At 40.8% G+C, this 20,781-nt stretch overlaps 1 protein-coding gene across 1 annotated transcript; it reads right to left on the bottom strand.

Annotated features, from left to right (window-relative positions):
• Window positions 1-933: 933 nt before the first annotated feature.
• On the bottom strand, window positions 934-7,244 carry LOC109205122 (U1 small nuclear ribonucleoprotein A). Its single transcript, XM_019367799.1, has 5 exons — window positions 7,058-7,244; window positions 6,783-6,955; window positions 2,365-2,458; window positions 2,003-2,091; window positions 934-1,515 (listed from the first exon to the last, which is right to left on the bottom strand). The coding sequence occupies exons 1-5, from the start codon at window positions 7,173-7,175 to the stop codon at window positions 1,222-1,224; spliced, it is 768 nt and encodes a 255-aa protein (XP_019223344.1). The 5' UTR covers window positions 7,176-7,244; the 3' UTR covers window positions 934-1,221.
• Between the last annotated feature and the right edge of the window lie 13,537 nt (window positions 7,245-20,781).

Genomic DNA, 20,781 nt, shown 5'->3' with positions numbered 1-20,781 from the left:
CATCTTTTAAAACTAAAACTCTATCACTACTAAACGAAACACTAATATCTCCTAAAGCTAAAGCTGGTGCTGGCTCGCCATTGGCTTGATAAACGCAAACTTCATTCTCACTTAGCAGCCGCGTTTCCTGAAACCCCTGCAAAGAATTGCAGATGTGATTAGTGGCTCCCGAATCTACACACCAAAACATGGTAGAAACACCCGCTAAACAAGTTTCAACAACATTTAAATTTGAATTACCTTGCTTATTCAACTTTGCCAGATAGGCGGGGCATTGCTTCTTGTGATGCCCGGGTTGCTTGCAATGATAGCACTTGCCTTTGAGCTTGTTCACGCCAGCCGCACCACCAGGTGCCAGAACCTTTTGAGCCTTCTTCTTTTTCTTATTTCCTTTCGACTTAGAAATTGAAGGTTTCTCAACATTTAGTGCCACAACTGGAGCTTGTTGTTTGATAATAGATTCTGCCGCTTGCAGCTCATTCAACAATTTCGCTAGTGACAAATCCATTTTGTTCATATTATAGTTCAAGCAAAACTGTTGAAAACTGTCAGGCGGAGTCTGCAGGACCATCTCAACTTGAGACTCCTTATCAATCACAGCTCCAAGGACCTCCAGTTCATTCAGAAGATTCATCATCTTCAGAACATGGTCCCTGACCGATGATCCTTCAGCCATTTTCGTGTTCAAAAGGGCTTTCATGGCTGTCTGCTTAGCTGCGCGATTTTGCTCACCGAACATCTCTTTGAGACTTTCGAGCATATCATAAGCAGACCCCATGGACTGATGCTAAATAGAACGACAGTTAACAAATTACATTTTATATTGAGTTGTGAATAAGATTATAGTCTGGTAAGGTGACAATATTACATCCAATTTTGTGATTGACAAGTTAGTATCCTGTCACTGCAACAGAGACAACTTCAACACCAATAAATGGTTACAGCACCTGGCATGAATAATAGATAAGATCATAAGACTTTCAGCTAGGATCAGACTACACCACAAGCTTTTAGTATTTCTTCTCTACAAGATGCAAGAGGAAATTGAAATGCATAATGTTCCAAACAAAAAAGGAGGTGCTAAGGTGCTATTACACAACAAATACACTGGTGAACTTAAATATCCAAGGATCATAAGCTTAAATTTGCAGCCGCGCAACATCCAAACCCTAGTGAAAAATAATGTTTAATTCTACAGACAGCAGCTAAAATACAGTCTATCTACTTCTTTGCATATGTAATCAACATGGGATTCTCAGGGGTAATTTTGAATCCTTGAAGGGCCTGCATAGCAACAGTTGATTGCATCTCATCTCCATATTCTACGAAAGCAATTCCAGGCTTTGTTTCAACCATCCTAACTTCCTTGAAGCCAGGATATTGGAAGAAGAGCATTTGTAGCATCATCGGAGTAGACTGATGAGGAAGATTCTGCACAAACAGTATACTATTTGGCGGAGCAGGAGCCTCTGGTACAGCAGCTTTAGCCCCACCCATGTATGGTATTTGAGAGAACTGCAGCAGTTGGACAAGGGGGAAAAGTTTTTTATTTTCCACGAAGTCTCTCATAAACAGTATATACAATTAGAAAGAAGCACCAAATTTATTATATTTTAGCCCTGGTTATGAGAAACAAAATTAAGGTGCCAAAATTTCAGCAGAATGAGAAATAAATTCACACACAACAACACTTCCGGAAAGGTTACCATAGAGGCAAATTGCAATCTAAAAAGTAATTCATTAAGTTTTGCCGCAGAGGTTTCTCTCCATCCTAACTCGAAACAACTGCCACTATCCATGCACCATGGTGCACTTTCAAGTAATGCTTAATTGGAAAAATCAGATGACATCTTTTAAAGTGAAATCTACATTGCATCACCTGTTTGCCTTCCTAGAGTACGTGGCCACAGGACAAAAGATAATATAATCCCACTAATTTAACATATATGGTGCCGAAACAGAAAACTCCACAAGGTCTCCTAAAATAAGGGAAAATGCTTACAGGAGGTGCTGCACCATAAGCACCAGCATATGCAGGATTCAGACCCATTCCAGCTTGATTAGCATCTTGCTGGTCCTTTTTCTTTCTACCTGCAGGATCAGCAAACAAATAACTAAAATTTGCAATAATCAGGTAATTGCAGTTTCTTTTCCTCTTTATTTTGTGGGGGGAACAGGGAAGCTAATCACAACCACACAACCACAGATGTTGGAAGGTAAAATTTATCGCCCTATTATTATCTGTATCTTAAAGCAAACAGTATGCAGCAAACTGTATGAAGTAACACATTTAGCCTTACAACCTCCTACATGGATTCAAAAGAATATAGAAACCCTCGAAAATTTTCAAATGAGAGACTTTACCTTTATCCTCGTGCCTCTTTCTTTTCTCTCGGGGAACAAAAGTACCATCAGCTTTTGCTACAACATCAGATTTCGTCTTTGCATATTGTATTCTCTGTGACAGACATGTATGTGTGTCAGAATAACTATGTAACCATCAATACTACCCCCATAAAACATATAACAGTAGCTATCAAAATGACATCGAGACATAATTGAGGTAAAGAAGTTAATTCAGGAATAAAAAGAGAGACTCCGGATTGAAAATTCCAACCTCGTTAAGTATCTAGAAGCAATTTTAATTTTGCTTGATTAATGAACAGATGAACATAGCATGCGCATGCAAGAACCAAAAACAAAGAGGGGACACATTGTATAGCATTCACATGCACTTTGCTAAACCCTGTAATATGCTACCATGTATGTGTAAAGAATAGCATCGCATGTAAAAGTAAAGACTGAAAATTCACAAAAAAGCAGTCGGTTTACTCAACCAGAGAAAACCGAAAAAGTAACATCTTTGATGTAAGAATAACCTATGTAAAACAAAATCTATAAACATTTTAACCATAATACATGTGCATCCTCATAGTTAATGGTAGCACGCTATGCAAGAGCAACAAACAACTAAAGCTTAGATGCTTGTACTTTTTGGCTTTTTGGTGTAACATCAGGAATGTATATCACATAGACACTACTTGAGTTAACCTTATGGGAGTTCGAGCTTTTGCCCTGCAACTATTGCACTTTATCGGTGCCCGCGGAGAGCAATATATTTTAATCATATTAATAAGAAAAAACAGCAAGCAATGAGGTGGCACCTAGAACTAGCATTATTAATCCTACTATCATTAGGATGAGTAAGGTAAGTGCCTGTATCCCCCCTTACTTGTGTACTATTTCTTTTGAGATATTAATAAAATAACCCACCCAAAAACCGAGTGAACCCTGGGTGGTTCCCTTCTAAAAACACCTAGAACTAGCATGAAAAAACACTCTCTTAAACTCAAGTGAAGAGGAGAAATGATGTAAAAGAAGAATCTATGTTAAATTTTATTAATTTTGGCCAAGATAATATTTTAGAGCTCAAGTCCGAACATATAGACTTATTTTCAAGAAGCGCAAGAAGTCCAAGAAGATTGATTTCAAGAAGCCAAGATTCTTTCCTTCTTAAAATAGGATTTATTTTATTCTTTTTAGAATAATGATTTTCCTTTTAGTAGGATTCTAGTTTATTTTTCTTATAGAATAGGGATTTTATTTTTCTTGTCTTTAAATATTTTATTTCCTTATTAGAATAGGAATTGTAGTCATCAAAGAAGAGGCCTTAGGCCTATATAAAGGGTTCTCATGCCTTGTAAAGTAGAATTCACGTTTGTGAGGCTTGCCCTAGTTTACAATAGAGTGTTTTTCTCTATTTTGTCTTCTTTATCCTTGTTTTTTGTTCCAAGCAAGGTGGTGATAGTCTTTATCTTGTTTTCAATTACGTGTGGTGTTTCTTTATCACGCTAATTGATTCCAATTGGTGACTTTAGGAACTTTTTAGTTCTTGATCATTCAAGAACACGTTTCTTGATCTAAATTTGTTCGTTTAATATCCTAGAATCAGAACTTTCGTTAACCAGTACAGCCTCAATATTTACTTGTTTTGAACAAATAAATAGTCTTTCTTACAGTTCAGATCGTCATCTTTCACCTCGTTTTTGAATCATCATATTTGGAGTCCTAAAACTTGAGATAAGCTGTTTCTTGAAATCAGCCCATAAACCACGTTTTCGTTTCAAAATCTTGATTCTGGTCGGTTGGTTCTTTGTTAACTCGAAGAATCACATCAAGAAATATGCAACTAGCACGACGATTGAAATTAAAGGATGTATGATTTGCAAATTCAAGCTCACATGAAGCTAAACCAGCATATATACATATATATTTCAGAATATCCTCATTTGACTGAGGACAAAACAAATTTCCAGGTCGAAATATCCTTGACAAAGACTATCTTAACCAATCTTTGAAACTAGGAGATACAATTGCTTACTGAAACAATTAAAAGGTCAAAGCAAATTACGACTTCAATCATCTATTCTGACTCCATTCTTCCATCTATAGACCAGCATATCCACAAGATGAATCTCAGAACACATCTCAAGGATTGACCATGTCCTATATAGACCTTTGGTCCTTGGTATTACACTATAATGATCGAATGTGCTAAAACGAAAAAGGTATATAAAAATAAAATGGAGAAAACTTCTATTAAAAAAGACCTGTAACCTTTTTTTAAAGACCTATAACCTCTTGTAATCAATTGGGACTTAGCTAAGACACAACACAAAGAAAGTAACTATATAGATGATACTCAACTAGTTGGGATACTCTTCCATTAGTGGACCAATATTCGGAGTTTCCAAGGATTGGTTGGTAAGGAAAAAAGGGGTCATCCTAGTCCATTGAGTTCTCAACCTAGGGTCATCACATCATACATTCTACTTAATATATTTCAGAAAATGCATAAAGACTTGTGAAGGCAGTTCCGAATTGGTTGGTCCGAGAAGTAATGGCAGAGACTACAACAACAACAACCCAGTGGAATCCCACAAGTGGGGTCCGGGGAAGCTAGTGTGTACGCAGACCTTACCCCTACTCCGGAGGAGTAGAGAGACTGTTTTCGATAGACCCTAGGCTCACGACATGGCAGAGAAGACTCAGTATGATAATATATCGGTGCTATTGGACATAGAATCTTATGAATCAAGAATGGCAAACTTTTTCTATCTCCTCTGTCTACCTCTCAACGAGATCAAAACCCGCTAATCTCACCCCTTAGTCATGCCGCATCCTACCCTCATGCCATTAGCCGAAGAACAAACTAATGTGCCCTAAACAGTCAAGCACTCTAAAATAACAAATACGTTAGAATCAAAAGCATGACAGGTTTGGTGATTATTAGAAGTTCCTAGTCTGGTCAGAGACTTGTATTTCAGTATACGATAATTGTAATATCCATAGAGTATCCAGTTTTAGCCAACTCCAATCCTTAAAGGCAAACTATTTAGTAGTAGAAACTACCATAAGGCACAGTGCATACAACAGATTCATATACCAATTCAAATAAATTGAGCATTGAGGTCGCATTCATTGCTCAATAGACTGAATTCAAACAATATAGATGCCATACTCAATCCAAAGATATGCCAAATCAATTTCCTCAAAATTTATTGTCTAGTAGTTTTGTACATTGCATTGACTAAGAAGAGGAGGATCACCTATATTAGTTGGTGTTTCATGTGCAAAAGCTTGGGCGAAGACGTAGATCATCTTCTATAGCATTGTCTAGTCGTTAATCGTTTGTGGAGGGTGGTCCTTAATTTATTTGCGATGCAATAGGTGATGCCGGGCACTGTGAAGGAGGCATTGCATAGTTGAGCTCATAAGAAGGGGAAGAGAAGTCCAAGGGCATGGCGTGTTGCCCCATTAGCAATTATGTGGGTTATTTGGGAGAGAGAAATAGGAGGGCATTTGAAAGGGTGGAACAAGATTTTATGAAATTGCAAAATAGTCTTTTGTTTCTTGTTCCTTTTTGGTGTACTCGTGAAGTCCCAATTTGTATAGAGGATTGGGTCTCTTTAGTTGAGAACCATATTTTGGTGCAGGTTCTCTTCTTTTGGTATACGGCTTGTATATGGGGTTTTCCTCAATTTTTAATACATTTATTTACCTTATCAAAAAAAAAAGGTAGTTTGCTAGATTGCAACAACTATGCCGCAATCCCAAGCAAGTTACACTGGGATTACACCGGGTTTTTTGTTGTTGTTGTTGTTGTAAGCCCCAATACCAAGCAAGTTACAATTGACAGTTTGAATCCTCACTGTCCATGTCTCTTCATTTAAGCTCATCTAGTAGTTTGCCAATGCCAAAAGCAGTTCCACTCCTCTTTCCATATAGCGCAACTAGTTTGAAAACCTCAAGGAAACTTATCCTTACTCCTAGCAGCTCCACCTCTTATATCCATCACATCCACAATGTAGCCAGTGTAATATTAAGACACCATGAAAAATAGTATTCTCTAATTGAGCATAGGTAAGATGCCAAAATGCTTGAACATTCAATACATATCTAGGATCATTTGTCAAATAAATAGTCACACTGAAAATTTAATTCACTTTAGCTAGCCAGTCCCAAGTCCGTATAAAGACAAAGCAGGAAGATTACGATGAATTCATAGCCTAAAAATAGCTAAATTATGATAGATCAATCATATAAATCTCCATATAGCCGATCCCTACTAGTTTGAGAGGTATAGTTAATTGATTGATAGTAAAGTTGATTCTTTTAGCAACTGTGAACTAAAACTGCAGCAGAGCACATTGCAACAGTTAGGAACTAGATTCCAGTAGTGAAAATTCACAGAAACAAAAGGAAGTCGGAGTAATGAATACCATAGGCTTATCGTAGAAAGGGAAACCCTGCATCTGGCGAAGTGCATTGCTAGCAGAAGAGACTTCCTCAAACACTACCCACGCCTGTCCTTTGTGCTTTAGGGTTTTGAATGCTAAAACCTCCAGTATCTTACCAAACTGTGAGAACACAGCGTGCAGCGATTTCTTCAGCTCTACAATTCATTCACCATCAATACGTAACACATCAATACAAAGTGAACACATGAGAGGATAATGTTTTACGTAAAATCTCGAGAGAAGCATGGAGTACCTACCTTCAAGCTTTATTTTCTCATTGAGGTTGTTGATATAAATAGTCACATTCGGTGGAACTTCGCCGCTGCTCGGGTTCGGATTCGGATTAGGGTTCGTATTCTGGTTCGCCTCCGCCATGGCTGCTCTTCGCTGCAACTTTCGCCGGTAGCAGAAACAACTTCATGTAGTCGTTAATTTCTCCAGAAATTTTTAGGCACGAGTAGGGCTTCTATTTGGGCTTAGGCTGGATTGAATATTGGGCTTGGACCGTTGCTGATTTGGATTTGCTCTTCTTATCAATCCTCAGCCCAGTCAGGACAATAAACGAGGTGGGTGGGTTCGGGCAGTTCGGATTGGATATGAAAATTTCAGTTTGAATATTCAATTTTTAGATTGAAGAAAACAAGCCAAATCTAAATAAGCTCGGAGTGGATTGGATATTTTATATTCGATTTCGGATTAATCTGTTTGAATATTTCGAATTTTCGATTTTGAGCCTATAAGTTGAGCTGTTTCTGCTTCTTACAAAAATGAACATCCAAATAAAATATTCATGTAAAATTTTCTAAGAAGTTCTTCTCTCTAACCGCAATCATTTAAAATAAAGTATTCAAGTAATAAAATCATCATCAAGGAAATACAACATAGACACTAATAAAGACGATAAGATTAGCAATGGTAAAATCATGTCGAAATAGAAAGTATTCTGGCAGTGCCTTAATAAGTAGCATTTAATATGCGAGATAATGTCTAATGGGTAGGGTAGTAGACTCATTATTATTGGCATATGAATAATGGATTAAATATAAAGTATGAAAAATTTAGATTTTCGGATATTCAAAAATCAAAAGTACCAAATCCAACATCCAATCCCAAATCCAAAATTTTTAAAAATTATTTCAAAATTCAATTCGTAATCTGAAAATCCAAATTAAAATTTTTTAAAAATTAAATTTCCATTTGGATTTCGGGTTTGCCTAAACTAGGGCTACACGCTTATGCATAACAATAAATCCTTCTAGGGAAAGCATTTCAGATAATATCAAGAATTAAAAGGTTCTTTCTTTTGGTAAAATAGGTAAATAGACACTAGACACCTCAATATGTTGAAATCTATTGTTTAAAATCTCTCTTACCTTAATGACCCTCAATCAGCTAACTAAATAAAATATTAATATCCACATCAGACAACACTATGTCATGTTATTATTTACGAAAAAATATTATTTTTAAAAATAACTTCAAATGTCATGCTCATTTCTCGATCAATTTTCTGATATTTCTCCTTCCCAGAGGCGGCCCAACAGTAAAGTGGATGAAGCGGTTGCTTTGGGCCTCTTACTTTTGGGGGGAGGGGGGGAGGGGGAGGGTGCAAAATTTTCTGTAGTTACATATGTCAATTTTTCTTTAAGAATCTTAGGTATTTTTAAATAAAGTAAACAATTTTCAAGGAAGATGGAACCTTTGGAGAGGAGAGTAGTATTTTGGGATTCACTCCCTATTTAACAGTGTGAACATTTACCTTCTTGTCTTATTTTTTATGGGATTTTTACCTTCCTATACATTATTTGAAACCTTATTACCATCCCAATTCAAGTTTCAATTTAATTACAAGGTGATATACAATTTACCAATTATATACAAATAAGTTTTAAAGAGTATCCATTTGTATTAGGAATTGAATAAGGAATATCAATTACTTTCTTGTCCCTTTATACTTGCCCACTCTTTCTCTTCGTCTCTCTCCCAGTCTCTTTCTCCGACTCTCTCTCTGTCTCTGTCTCTGTCTTCGTCTCTCTACTCTCCTTCTCTATTTTTTCCCAATTTTTCTTCATTTGATGTTCTCTGCTTTTTTATGCTTTCTTGTTGTATTGAGTTTTAATGGAATTCATCAATGGATTTCAATCGTTTTAACTTAGCAATTTCCTTTCATGTTGCACAATTGGTGTTTAAATTGAAGTTGTCAATCAACCAATTTTGAAGGCGTTTGACTCTCCACCACTGACTACCATTAAAAAGCTTTGAAGTTTTAAAATTGTATTTAAGTTGTATGATGTTGTAGATGTATTTTAATGTGAGGGTCATCACTCGTTTTGATAGTAAATTCTGTATTCCGAGGCCTTAAAACCTCCTTTTTGTCTCACCTCGATTTCCGTGCGCAGTCCGGACGTGTACCCGGAAAGCCATTATGTGAAAAATGATAAAGCTTGCTTTTAAAATAAATTTAAGTTGACTTCGGTCAACATTCTGGGTAAACGGACCCGGACCCGTGATTTGACGGTCCTGGAGGGTCCGTAGGAAAATATGGGACTTGCGCGTATGCTCGGAATTGAATTCCAAGGTTCCAAGCCCGATAAATGAATTTTTGAAGAAAATTATTTTCTGGAAAATATAAGAATTTTTGGGAAATGAAAGATGTTGAAATTGATGGTATCGGGCCCGTATTTTGGTTCTGGAGCCCGGTAAAAGTTTGAAATAATAATTTAGTTGAATCTGTGAAGTTTGGTAAGAATCGGAGTCCGTTTAGTATAAATCGGACCTTATTTGAGAAAATTGAGAATTTTGATGTTCTTGAGTGATTTCATGAATTTGAGGCTTAATTCATAATGGTTGATGTTATTTTGATGATTTGATCACATGAGCATGTCCGTATGATATTTTTAGGTTAGGGTGCATGTTTGGTTTGGAGCCCCGAGGGCTCGGGTGAGTTTTGGATAGGCCTCGGAGTGCATTTAGACTTAGAAAAATAACTGTTGCAGGTTTAGAGAAGTTGCAGGTCTCTGAACCAGGCTTCACGGTCCACAATGATTTCTCGCGACCGAGTGGGGTCTTTGCGGCCGCGGTGGATTAATGCGGTCCGCGGTGAGCAAGGCGATGTCTTCGCGGCCGCACTCGATATTTCGCGGTCCGCGGTGGAGCTCCGCGGCCGCAATCCTTTTTATGCGGTCCGTAGTGAGGGTCTGAGAGGAGTATATAAACGGGACTTGCAGCTATTTTTCAATTTTCAGAAACCTAAAACATTAGAGGCGATTTTCCAAACACTCTTTTCTTCCCAAAAACACAAGTAAGTGATTTTAAACTCATTTCTTTCACTTCTTAACTTCTTTTTACAAGATTTCATCCTAGAATCAAGGGTTTTCATGGTGGAATTGGGAATTTTGGGTAGAACTTAGGAATATTGAAATTTGGGGATTTAGACCTCAAATTGAGGTCGGATTCCAAAACCAATTGTATACCCGGGCTTGAGGGTAAATGGGTAATAGGATTTTAGTCCAAATATCGGATTTGGACCAAGCAGGCCCAGGGTCGATTTTTGACATTTTGGGGAAATCATTTGAAAACCCATTTTCATGCATTAGAGTTGATTCATTTAGCACTTATTAATAGTATTAATTAAATTGTGGCTAGATACAAGCAAATTGGTGGTGGAAACAAGAGGTAAAGCGATAGTTGAGGCTTGAATTGTGTTCGTGGCATCGAGGTAAGTGTTTGGTTTAACCTTAGCTTGAGGGATTAGGAGTTGTGTGTTATTTGCTATGTGTTAATTGTGGAGTACGATGTACAGGCATGGTGACGGTATCTATATATCGGAGTCAAGCATGCCCGTGGGTCTTATACTTTGATAAATGTGACTCCGTTTCGTATTGTTCATGCTTTATGTGATGATATCTATTGTTGAACAAGGCTTGTGAAAGCATTAGTGGTAATTGAATATTGAAGAGCGTTGGCTCAAGTTGTGAATTGATTTGTGGAAGTATTATAATTGAACATCGTAGAGCGTTGGCTCAAGTTGTGAATTGATTTGTGGAAGTATTATTGGTAATTGAACATTGTAGAGCGTTGGCTCAAGTTGGAAATTGAGTTGTGAAGAAATTGCAGAAAAGAGAAGAGGTTTATGAAATTGTCTCCTTTGCCGGGATGTTATTACTTTTGATATTATTTCCCTTGCCGGGAGGTTATTACTCTTGATATTATTTCCCTTGCCGGGATGTTGTTGCCTTTGATATTATTTTCCTTGTCGGGATATTGTTGTTATGCTATTGTTCCCTTGCCGAGACTTTATTGTGATTTTATTGATTTCCTTGCCCTTATTGCTTTGTGATTGTTGTTTGGGTAAGGAAGAGTGTTAAATCACGAAGGGTGATGCCGTGCATGATATTTGCGAGAGAGTGTTAATGCACGAAGGGTGATGCCGTGCCGATATTGTGAGGTTAAAGCACGAAGGGTGATGCCGTGCCGTACGATGTACAATTCCGTGCCATGATATGAGTGATAATGCACGAAGGATCATTCTGTGCCATGATTATGTGAGGTAAAAGCACGAAGGGTGATGCCGTGCCGATTATATTGACTCTTTTGGTGAGGACGAGAGTAAAAGCACGAAGGGTGACGCCGTGCACTTGCCTTTGCTTTCCTGATTATTGTTGATAATTGAGTTATGGTGTTCTTTACGGTTACTTATTGGTTCTCTGTTGTTACTTGATTTCCTCGCAGCATGTTTTTCCCCTCCTATCTTTACCTGTAAATTTCTGCCTTTACTTCTCCTTTGTATATGCTTTAACTGCACAGGTTTATTTGATAGTCTGGTCCTAGCCTCGTCACTACTTCGCCGAGGTTAGGCTGGGCACTTACCAGCACATGGGGTCGGTTGTGCTGATACTACACTCTGCACTGTGTGCAGATCCCGGTGCTGTAGCTTTTAGACCACAGTGTGGTTGCTGCTTCCAGTTCATCAGGCGACCCGAAGTAGTCCTGCAAGCGTCCGCGGACCTTGGCGTCTCCTTCTATCATCTCCTTTCTGTTTTTACTTATTCAGAGACAGATTTGTGTATTTCTATTCAGACTTTATTTGTAGTATTCATTAATAGTCCGTGACATTGTGACACCAAATTCTGGGTAGAGTTGTACTTAGACTTCTGCAGTTTGTATTAATCTAAATTATCAAATTTCATCTTCCGCACTGTTTTGTACTTATTATTTTTGCTGTTTTAGTTCTGTTGATTTGGAATTGTTAAGGGATTAAAAATGAAAATGGTTAAATAATTGGAATAATTGGCTTGCCTAGCTTTCACTAGTAGGCGCCATCACGACTCTCGAGGGTGGGAAATCCGGGTCGTGACAAGTTGGTATCAGAGCTCTAGGTTGCTTAGGTCTCATAATTCACGGACAAACTTAATAGAGTTTGAGGGATCGGTATGGAGACGTCTGTATTTATCCCCAGAGGCTACGGAGTTAGAAAAAATTTCACATCTATTCTTTCCCGTCGTGCGATCTGGTTTCTCAATGCTAATTTAACTTCTACTTTGTTCTTTCGTAGATGGAGAGAACATGCGCTTCTTCATCCGTTGTTCAGCAGCCCGAGCCCCCAGCGGTAGCATTTATGAGGGGCAGAGGATGAGGCCGAGGCCATGATAGGGGCCGAGGCAAGGGCAGAGCTCAGCCCAGAGCAGCAGCACTAGTGGCGGAGCCTCAGGTTGAGTTTGACGAGGAGGTACCGGCCCAGGCAGTTCCAGCAGGACTAGCTCAGGTCCCAGAGGGGTTCATTGCTACCCAAGTATTCCAGGATGCTCTGGTCCGTCTTGTGGGCCTTATGGAGAGAGTCACTCGGGCAGGCTTACTTCCGTTAGCACCAGCTGTCTCTCAGGCTAGGGGAGGAGCATAGACTCCCGCTACCCGCACTTCGAAGTAAATGGCTCCCCAGTTTCAGACTCCAGCAGCTCAGCCAGTTGGAGCAGTTCAGTCGGGTGTGGTAGCCCAGACCGGTGAGGGAGCAGCTATGTCTACCGATGCCTTGTGGAGATTGGATAGGTTCACCAAGCTGTTCACTACCACTTTTGGCGGTACATCTTCTGAGGATCCCCAGGATTATTTAGACAGCTGTCATGAGGTTCTCCGGAACATGGGCATAAGGAGACTAATGGGGTCGACTTCGCTGCTTTTCAACTGTCTGGATCTACCAAGACTTGGTGGAGAGATTATTGTTTGGCTAGACCAGCCAGGTCACCAGCTCTGACTTGGGATCAGTTTTCTCAGCTATTCCTGGAGAAGTTTCTTCCTATCACTCAGAGGGAGAGCTATCGGAGGGAGTTTGAGCGTCTCCAGTAGGGTTCTATGACTGTTACTCAGTATGAGACCAAGTTTATTGATTTGGCCCGCCATGTTCTTCTTATACTTCCCACTGAGAGAGAGAGAGAGAGAGTGGGGAGGTTCATTGAGGGACTCGTTCAGCCTATTCGACTTCAGATGGCTAAGGAGACGGGGAGCGAGATTTCCTTTCAGGATGCGGCCAATGTAGCCAAGAGAGTTGAGATGGTTCTGTCACTGGGGAGCGGTCAGGGGTCTGACAAGAGGCCTCGTCATTCGGGCAGATTCAGTGGTGCCTCATCTGGAGGCAGAGATTCTTTTGGTAGAGGCCTTCCTCCTAGGCCTTTTCAGTCAACACTTCAGGCTTCTCACGGTGCTCCAGGTGGTCGTGGTTCCCATATGCAGTATTCTGGTTAGCAGTCCTACAGTGCACCGCTAGCTCCTATTAGTGCACCGCCGCTCCAGAGTTTTCAGGGTGGTCATTCAGGTCGTCAGGGTAAGCAGTCTCAGAAGCTGAGGGCTTGTTATACTTGTGGCGATACGAGGCATATTGGTAGATTTTGCCCTCGAGCATCGAGCAGCTCTCAGCATCATGGTTCCCGTGCCATAGTTCAGGCACTGAGTGTTCCACAGCCCGCTCAGCAAGCTAGAGGGGGAGGTAGAGGTGCTAGAGGTGGAGGCCAGCTAGTAGGAGGCCGTCCCAGAGATGTAGCTCAGAGTGGTGGGGCCTAGCCTCGATGTTATGCTCTTCCAACCAGGCCCGAAGCTGAGGCCTCCGATGCAGTTATCCAGGTACTGTTCTGGTTTGTAGTAGAGATGCTTCATTTCTATTTGATCCAGGATCTACATACTCCTATGTGTCATCTTATTTTGCACTGTATCTGTTCATGCCTAGTGATTCCCTGAGTGCTCCTGTATATGTGTCTACACCGGTGGGTGATTCTATTATGGTAGATCGTGTACATCGTTCCTGTATAGTTGTGATTGGGGGTCTTGAGACTCGAGTAGATTTGCTACTTTTGGATATGGTTGATTTGGATGTCATATTGGGGATGGACTGGTTATCACCTTACCACGCTATCTTGGACTGTCATGCTAAGACTGTGACCTTAGCCTTACCGGGTTTACCTCGTCTAGAGTGGAGAGGGATTCCTGGTCATTCTACCTGTAGGGTTATCTCATATATGAAGGCTCGGCGTATGGTTGATAAGGGATGTTTGGACTATTTGGCGTATGTTCGTGATTCTAGTGCCGAGGTTCCTTCTATAGATTCTGTGCCCGTGGTTCGTGAGTTTCCTGAGGTGTTTCCTTTAGACCTGCTGGGCATGCCACCCGACAGGGATATTGACTTCTGCATTGATTTGGCTCCGGGCACTCAGCCCATTTCTATTCCGCTGTATCGTATGGCCCCGCCTGAGTTGAAAGAATTGAAGGAGCAGTTTCAAGACTTACTTGATAAGGGCTTTATTAGGCCTAGTGTCTCGCCTTAGGGTGCGCCGGTGTTGTTTGTTAAGAAGAAGGACGGATCGATGAGGATGCATATAGATTACCGGCAATTGAACAAGGTCACAATCAAGAATAAGTATCCATTGCCACGGATTGGTGATTTGTTTGACCAGCTTCAGGGTGCCCAAGTGTTTTCTAAGATCGACTTAAGATCTGGCTACCATCAGTTGAGGATTAGGGCATCCGATGTCCCTAAGACAGCTTTCCGCACTCGGTACGGACATTATGAGTTCTTGGTGATATCATTTGGATTGACAAATTCTCCAGAAGCTATCATGGATTTGATGGACCGAGTGTTCAGGCCTTATTTGGATTCCTTCATGATTGTCTTCATTGACGATATTTTGATCTATTCCCGCTACCGGGAGGAGCACGAGCAGCATCTTCGAGTCGTTCTTCAGACTCTGAAGGATAGTCAGTTGTATGCTAATTTTCGAAGTGCGAGTTCTGGTTAAGTTCAGTTGCATTCTTGGGTCACGGTGTTTCAGCAGAGGGTATTCAAGTGGATCCGGAGAAGATAGAGGCAGTCAAGAACTGGCCTCGACCCACATCAGCTATAGAGATCCGGAGTTTCTTGGGTTTGGCAGGCTATTACCGTTGGTTTGTGGAGGGGTTTTCATCTATTGCAGCCCCGATGACCAGGTTGACCTAGAAGGGTGCCTAGTTTAGGTGGTCGGACGAGTGCAAGGTGAGCTTTCAGAAGCTCAAGACAGCTTTGACTACGGCGCCAGTGTTGGTTTTTCCTACAGGTTCAGGGCCATATACAGTTTATTGTGACGCATCTCGTATCGGATTTGGTGCGGTGTTGATGCAGGACGGCAATGTCATTGCTTATGCTTCGAGGCAATTGAAGATTCATGAGAAGAATTATCCAGTTCATGATTTGGAGTTAGCAGCCATTGTTCACGCGTTGAAGATTTGGAGGCACTATATGTATGGCGTGGCATGTGAGGTGTTCACGGATCACAAGAGTCTACAGTATTTGTTCAAGTAGAAAGAACTAAACTTCAGGCAGAGAAGGTGGTTGGAGCTCTTAAAAGACTATGATATCACCATCTTATATCATCCGGGGAAGGCCAATGTGGTGGCCGATGCTTTGAGTAGAAAGTCAGCCAGTATGGGCAGTCTTGCATATATTCCGGTCGGTGAGAGACCGCTTGCTTTGGATGTTTAGGCTTTGGCCAATGAGTTCGTGAGGTTGGATGTCTCTGAGCCTAGTCGTGTGTTAGCTTGCACAGTCGCTCGTTCTTCATTATTTGAGCGTATCCGAGATCGATAGTATGATGATCCTCATTTGTGTGTTCTTAGGGACACAGTGCGGCACGGAGGTGCCAAGCAGGTTACAGTTGGATATGATGGAGTTTTGAGGCTACAGGGTCGAGTTTGTGTGCCTAATGTGGATGGACTTCGAGAGTTGATTTTAGAGGAGGCTCATAGTTCCCGGTACTCTATTCATCCGGGCGCCGCTAAGATGTATCAGGATTTGCGGGAGCATTATTGGTGGAGGAGGATGAAGAAGGATATTTTTGCATATCTGGCTCGGTTTGAATTGTCAGCAGGTAAAGTACGAGCATCGGAGACCTGGTGGTTTATTCCAGAAGATTGAGATTCCTGAGTAGAAGTAGGAGCGTATCACCATGGAATTCGTTGTTGGGCTCCCATAGACTCAGAGGAAGTTCGACGCAGTATGGGTTATTGTTAATAGGCTGACCAAGTCAGCGCATTTCATTCCTGTGGCAGTCTCCTATTCTTCTGAGAGGTTAGCTGAGATCTATATCCGGGAGATTGTTCGTCTTCATGGTGTGCCCGTGTCTATCATTTCTGATCGAGGTATGCAGTTTACGTCGCATTTCTGGAGGGCAGTTCAGCGTGAGTTGGGCACAGGGGTCGAGCTGAGCACAACATTCCATCCTCAGACGGACGGCCAGTCCGAACGTACTATTCAGATTTTGGAGGATATGCTCCGAGCTTGTGTTATTGACTTTGGAGGCTCGTGGGATCAGTTCTTTCCTTTAGCGGAGTTTGCCTACAACAACAGTTACCAGTCGAGCATTCAGATGGCTCCTTATGAGGCTTTATATGGTAGGCGGTATCGATCGCCGGTTGGTTGGTTTGAGCCGGGAGAGGCTCGGTTGTTGGGTACGGATCTAGTACAGGATGCCTTGGACAAGGTCAGGATCATTCAAGATAGGCTTCGTATAGCTCAGTCCAGGAAAAAGAGTTATGCCGACCGTAAGGTTCGTGATGTGGCATTCATGGTCGGCGAGCGGGTGTTGCTTCGGGTGTCGCCTATGAAGGGCGTGATGAGATTTGGTAAGAGGGGAAAGCTTAGCCCTAGATTCATTGGCCCGTTTGAGATTCATGATCGAGTGGGAGAGGTGGCTTACAGACTTGCGTTGCCACCGAGCTTATCAGCCGTGCATCCAGTGTTTCATGTGTCCATGATTCAGAAGTATCACGGCGATCCATCCCACGTGTTAGACTTCAGCACTGTCTAATTGGACAAGGACTTGTATGAGGAGGAGCCGAAGAGTTTCCCTTCTGTTCGTGTTCAGTGGAGGGGTCAGCATATTGAGGCATCGACATGGGAGTCCGAGTTCGATATGCGGAGCCGATATCCCCATCTTTTCTCCAACTCAGGTACTTCTTTCTTATGTCCGTTCGAGGACGAACGACTGTTTTAGAGGTGGAGGATGTGATGACCCAAAAGGTCATCACTCGTTTTAAAAGTAAATTCTGTGTTCCGAGGCCTTAAAACCTCCTTTTTGTCTCACCTCGATTTGCATGCGCAGTTCGGGCGCGTACCCGGAAAGCCATTATGTGAAAAATCTGTGAAAAATGATAAAGCTTGCTTTTAAAATGAATTTAAGTTGACTTCGGTCAACATTCTGGGTAAACGGACCCGGACCCGTGATTTGACGGTCTCGGAGGGTCCGTAGGAAAATATGGGACTTGGGCGTCTGCCCGGAATTGAACTCCGAGGTCCCAAGCCCGAGAAATAAATTTTTGAAGAAAATTGTTTACTGGAAAATATAAGAGTTTTTGGGAAATGAAAGATGTTGAAATTGATGGTATCGGGCCCGTAATTTAGTTCCGGAGCCAAGTACAAATTTGAAATAATAATTTAGTTGAATCTGTGAAGTTTGGTAAGAATCGGAGTCCGTATAGTATAAATCGGACCTTATTTTAGAAAATTGAGAATTTTGATGTTCTTGAGTGATTTCATGAATTTGAGGCTTAATTCATAGTGGTTGATGTTATTTTGATGATTTGATCGCACGAGCATGTCCGTATGATGTTTTTAGGTTAGGGTGCATGTTTTGCTTGGAGCCCCGAGGGCTCGGGTGAGTTTTGGATAGGCCTCGGAGTGCATTTAAACTTAGAAAAATAACTATTGCAGGTTCAGAGAAGTTGCAGGTCTCTGAACCAGGCTTCGCGGTCCGCAGTGATTTCTCGCGACCGCGGTAGGGTCTTCGCGGCCGCGGTGGGATTAATGCGGTCCGCGGTGAGCAAGGCAATGTCTTCGCGGCCGCGCTCGATATTTCGCGGTCCGTGGTGGAGCTCCGCGACCGCAATCCTTTTTATGTGGTCCGCAGTGAGGGTCTGAGAGGAGTATATAAACGGGACTTTTCAACTATTTTTCAATTTTCAGAAACCTAAAACATAAGAGGCGATTTTCCAAACACTCTTTTCATCCCCAAAACACAAGTAAGTGATTTTAATCTCATTTCTTTCACTCCTTAACTTCTTTTTACAAGATTTCATCCTAGAATCTAGAGTTTTCATGGTGAAAATGGGAATTCTGGGTAGATCTTAGGAATATTGAAATTTGGGGATTTAGACCTCAAATTGAGGTCGGATTCCAAAACCAATTGTATACCCGGGCTCGGGGGTAAATGGGTAATCGGGTTTGGTCCAAATTTCAGATTTGAACCAAGCGGGCCCGTAGTCGATTTTTGACTTTTTGGGGAAATCATTTGAAAACCCATTTTCATGCATTAGAGTTGATTCATTTAGCACTTATTAATAGTATTAATTAAATTGTGGCTAGATACAAGCAAATTGGTGGTGAAAACAAGTGGTAAAGCGATAGTTGAGGCTTGAATTGTGTTCGTGGCATCGAGGTGAGTGTTTGGTCTAACCTTAGCTTGAGGGATTAGGAGTTGTGTGTTATTTGCTATGTGTTAATTGTGGAGTACGATGTACAGGCATGGTGACGAGTATCTATACGTCGGAGTCAAGCATGCCCGTGGGTCTTATACTTTGATAAATGTGACTCCGTTTCGTATTGTTCATGCTTTATGTGATGATATCTATTGTTGAACAAGGATTGTGAAAGCATTAGCGGTAATTAAATATTGAAGAGCGTTGGCTCAAGTTGTGAATTGATTTGTGGAAGTACTATTGGTAATTGAACATTGTAGAGCTTTGGCTCAAGTTTTGAATTGAGTTGTGAAGAAATCGTGGAAAAGAGAAGAGGTTTATGAAATTGCCTCCCTTGCCGGGATGTTATTACTTTTGATATTATTTCCCTTGCCGGGAGGTTATTACTCTTGATATTATTTCCCTTGCCGGGATGTTGTTGCCTTTGATATTGTTTCCCTTGCCAGGATATTGTTGTTATGCTATTGTCCCCTTGACGGGACTTTATTATAATTTTATTGATTTCATTGCCCTTATTGCTTTGTGATTGTTGTTTGGGTAAGGAAGAGTGTTAAAGCACGAAGGGTGATGCCATGCACGATATTTGTGAGAGAGTGTTAATGCACGAAGGGTGATGCCGTGCCGATATTGTGAGGTTAAAGCACGAAGGGTGATGCCGTGCCGCACGATGTACAATTTCGTGCCATGATATGAGTGATAATGCACGAAGGATCATTCCGTGCCATGATTATGTGAGGTAGAAGCACGAAGGGTGATGCCGTGCCAATTATATTGATTCTTTTGGTGAGGACGAGAGTAAAAGCACGAAGGGTGATGCCGTGCACTTGCCTTTGATTTCCTGATTATTGTTGATAAATGAGTTATGGTGTTCTTTACGGTTACTTATTGGTTCTCTGTTGTTACTTGATTTCCCCGCAGCATGTTTTCCCCCTCCTATCTTTACCTGTATATTTCTACCTTTACTTCTCCGTTGTATATGCTTTAACTGCACAGGTTTATTTGGTAGTCTAAAAATCCTAGCCTCGTCACTACTTCGCCGAAGTTAGGCTGGGTACTTACCAGCACATGGGGTCGGTTGTGCTGATACTACACTCTGCACTGTCTGCAGATCCCTGTGCTGTAGCTTTTGGATCGTAGTGAGGTTGCTGCTTCCAGTTCACCAGGAGACCCGAGGTAGTCCTGCAGGCGTCCGCAGACCTCGGCGTCTCCTTCTATCATTTCCTTTCTGTTTTTACTTATTCAGAGACAGATTGTGTATTTCTATTCAGACTTTATTTGTAATATTCATAGATAGTCCGTGACATTGTGAGACCAAATTTTGGGGTAGAGTTGTACTTAGACATCCGCAGTTTGTATTAATCTAAATTATCAAATTTCGTCTTCCGCACTGTTTTGTAATTATTATTTTCGTTCTGTTGATTTGGAATTGTTAAGGGATTAAAAATAAAAATGGTTAAATAATTGAAATGATTGGCTTGCCTAGCTTTCACTAGTACGCGCCATCACGACTCCCAAGGGTAGGAAATCCAAGGTCATGACATTTAACTGGGTAAAAATAATGTGTGAAAGTTGTAGATAAGTTGTAAATAAGTGTATACTATATAATTAGTTGTATGAAATTTATTTTTTAGTATGTATGTTGTTGTAGATATATCAATTTGTATTAAATTTGTTCGAAATTTATTTTTAAATTTGTATGTTGTTGTACCATCAAATTGTATAATATTAATTGTAAGTACGATGTATCCATTTTAGTACTGATTTAAATAGGTTTCATTAATTTGTGATAGATTAATGTATTGGGTAAGGTAACCAATCAAATGAAGTAGAACACTTTACTATTCCCGCACGATATTTATTAACCTCGTAAAATCTTTAGACAAATTTTAATACATATCGACAACTTTATGTAAAAAGATAGTATTGATAACTAGAATACAAAGTTTACACAACGATTCATACATTTTACAACTATTTTTCAATTTTATAT

This window comes from Nicotiana attenuata, unplaced genomic scaffold, assembly GCF_001879085.1.
Source record: "Nicotiana attenuata strain UT unplaced genomic scaffold, NIATTr2, whole genome shotgun sequence".
Lineage (NCBI taxonomy): Eukaryota > Viridiplantae > Streptophyta > Magnoliopsida > Solanales > Solanaceae > Nicotiana > Nicotiana attenuata.
Note: the sequence above shows the minus strand (reverse complement) of the source record. Positions and strands in the feature narration are given on the sequence as shown.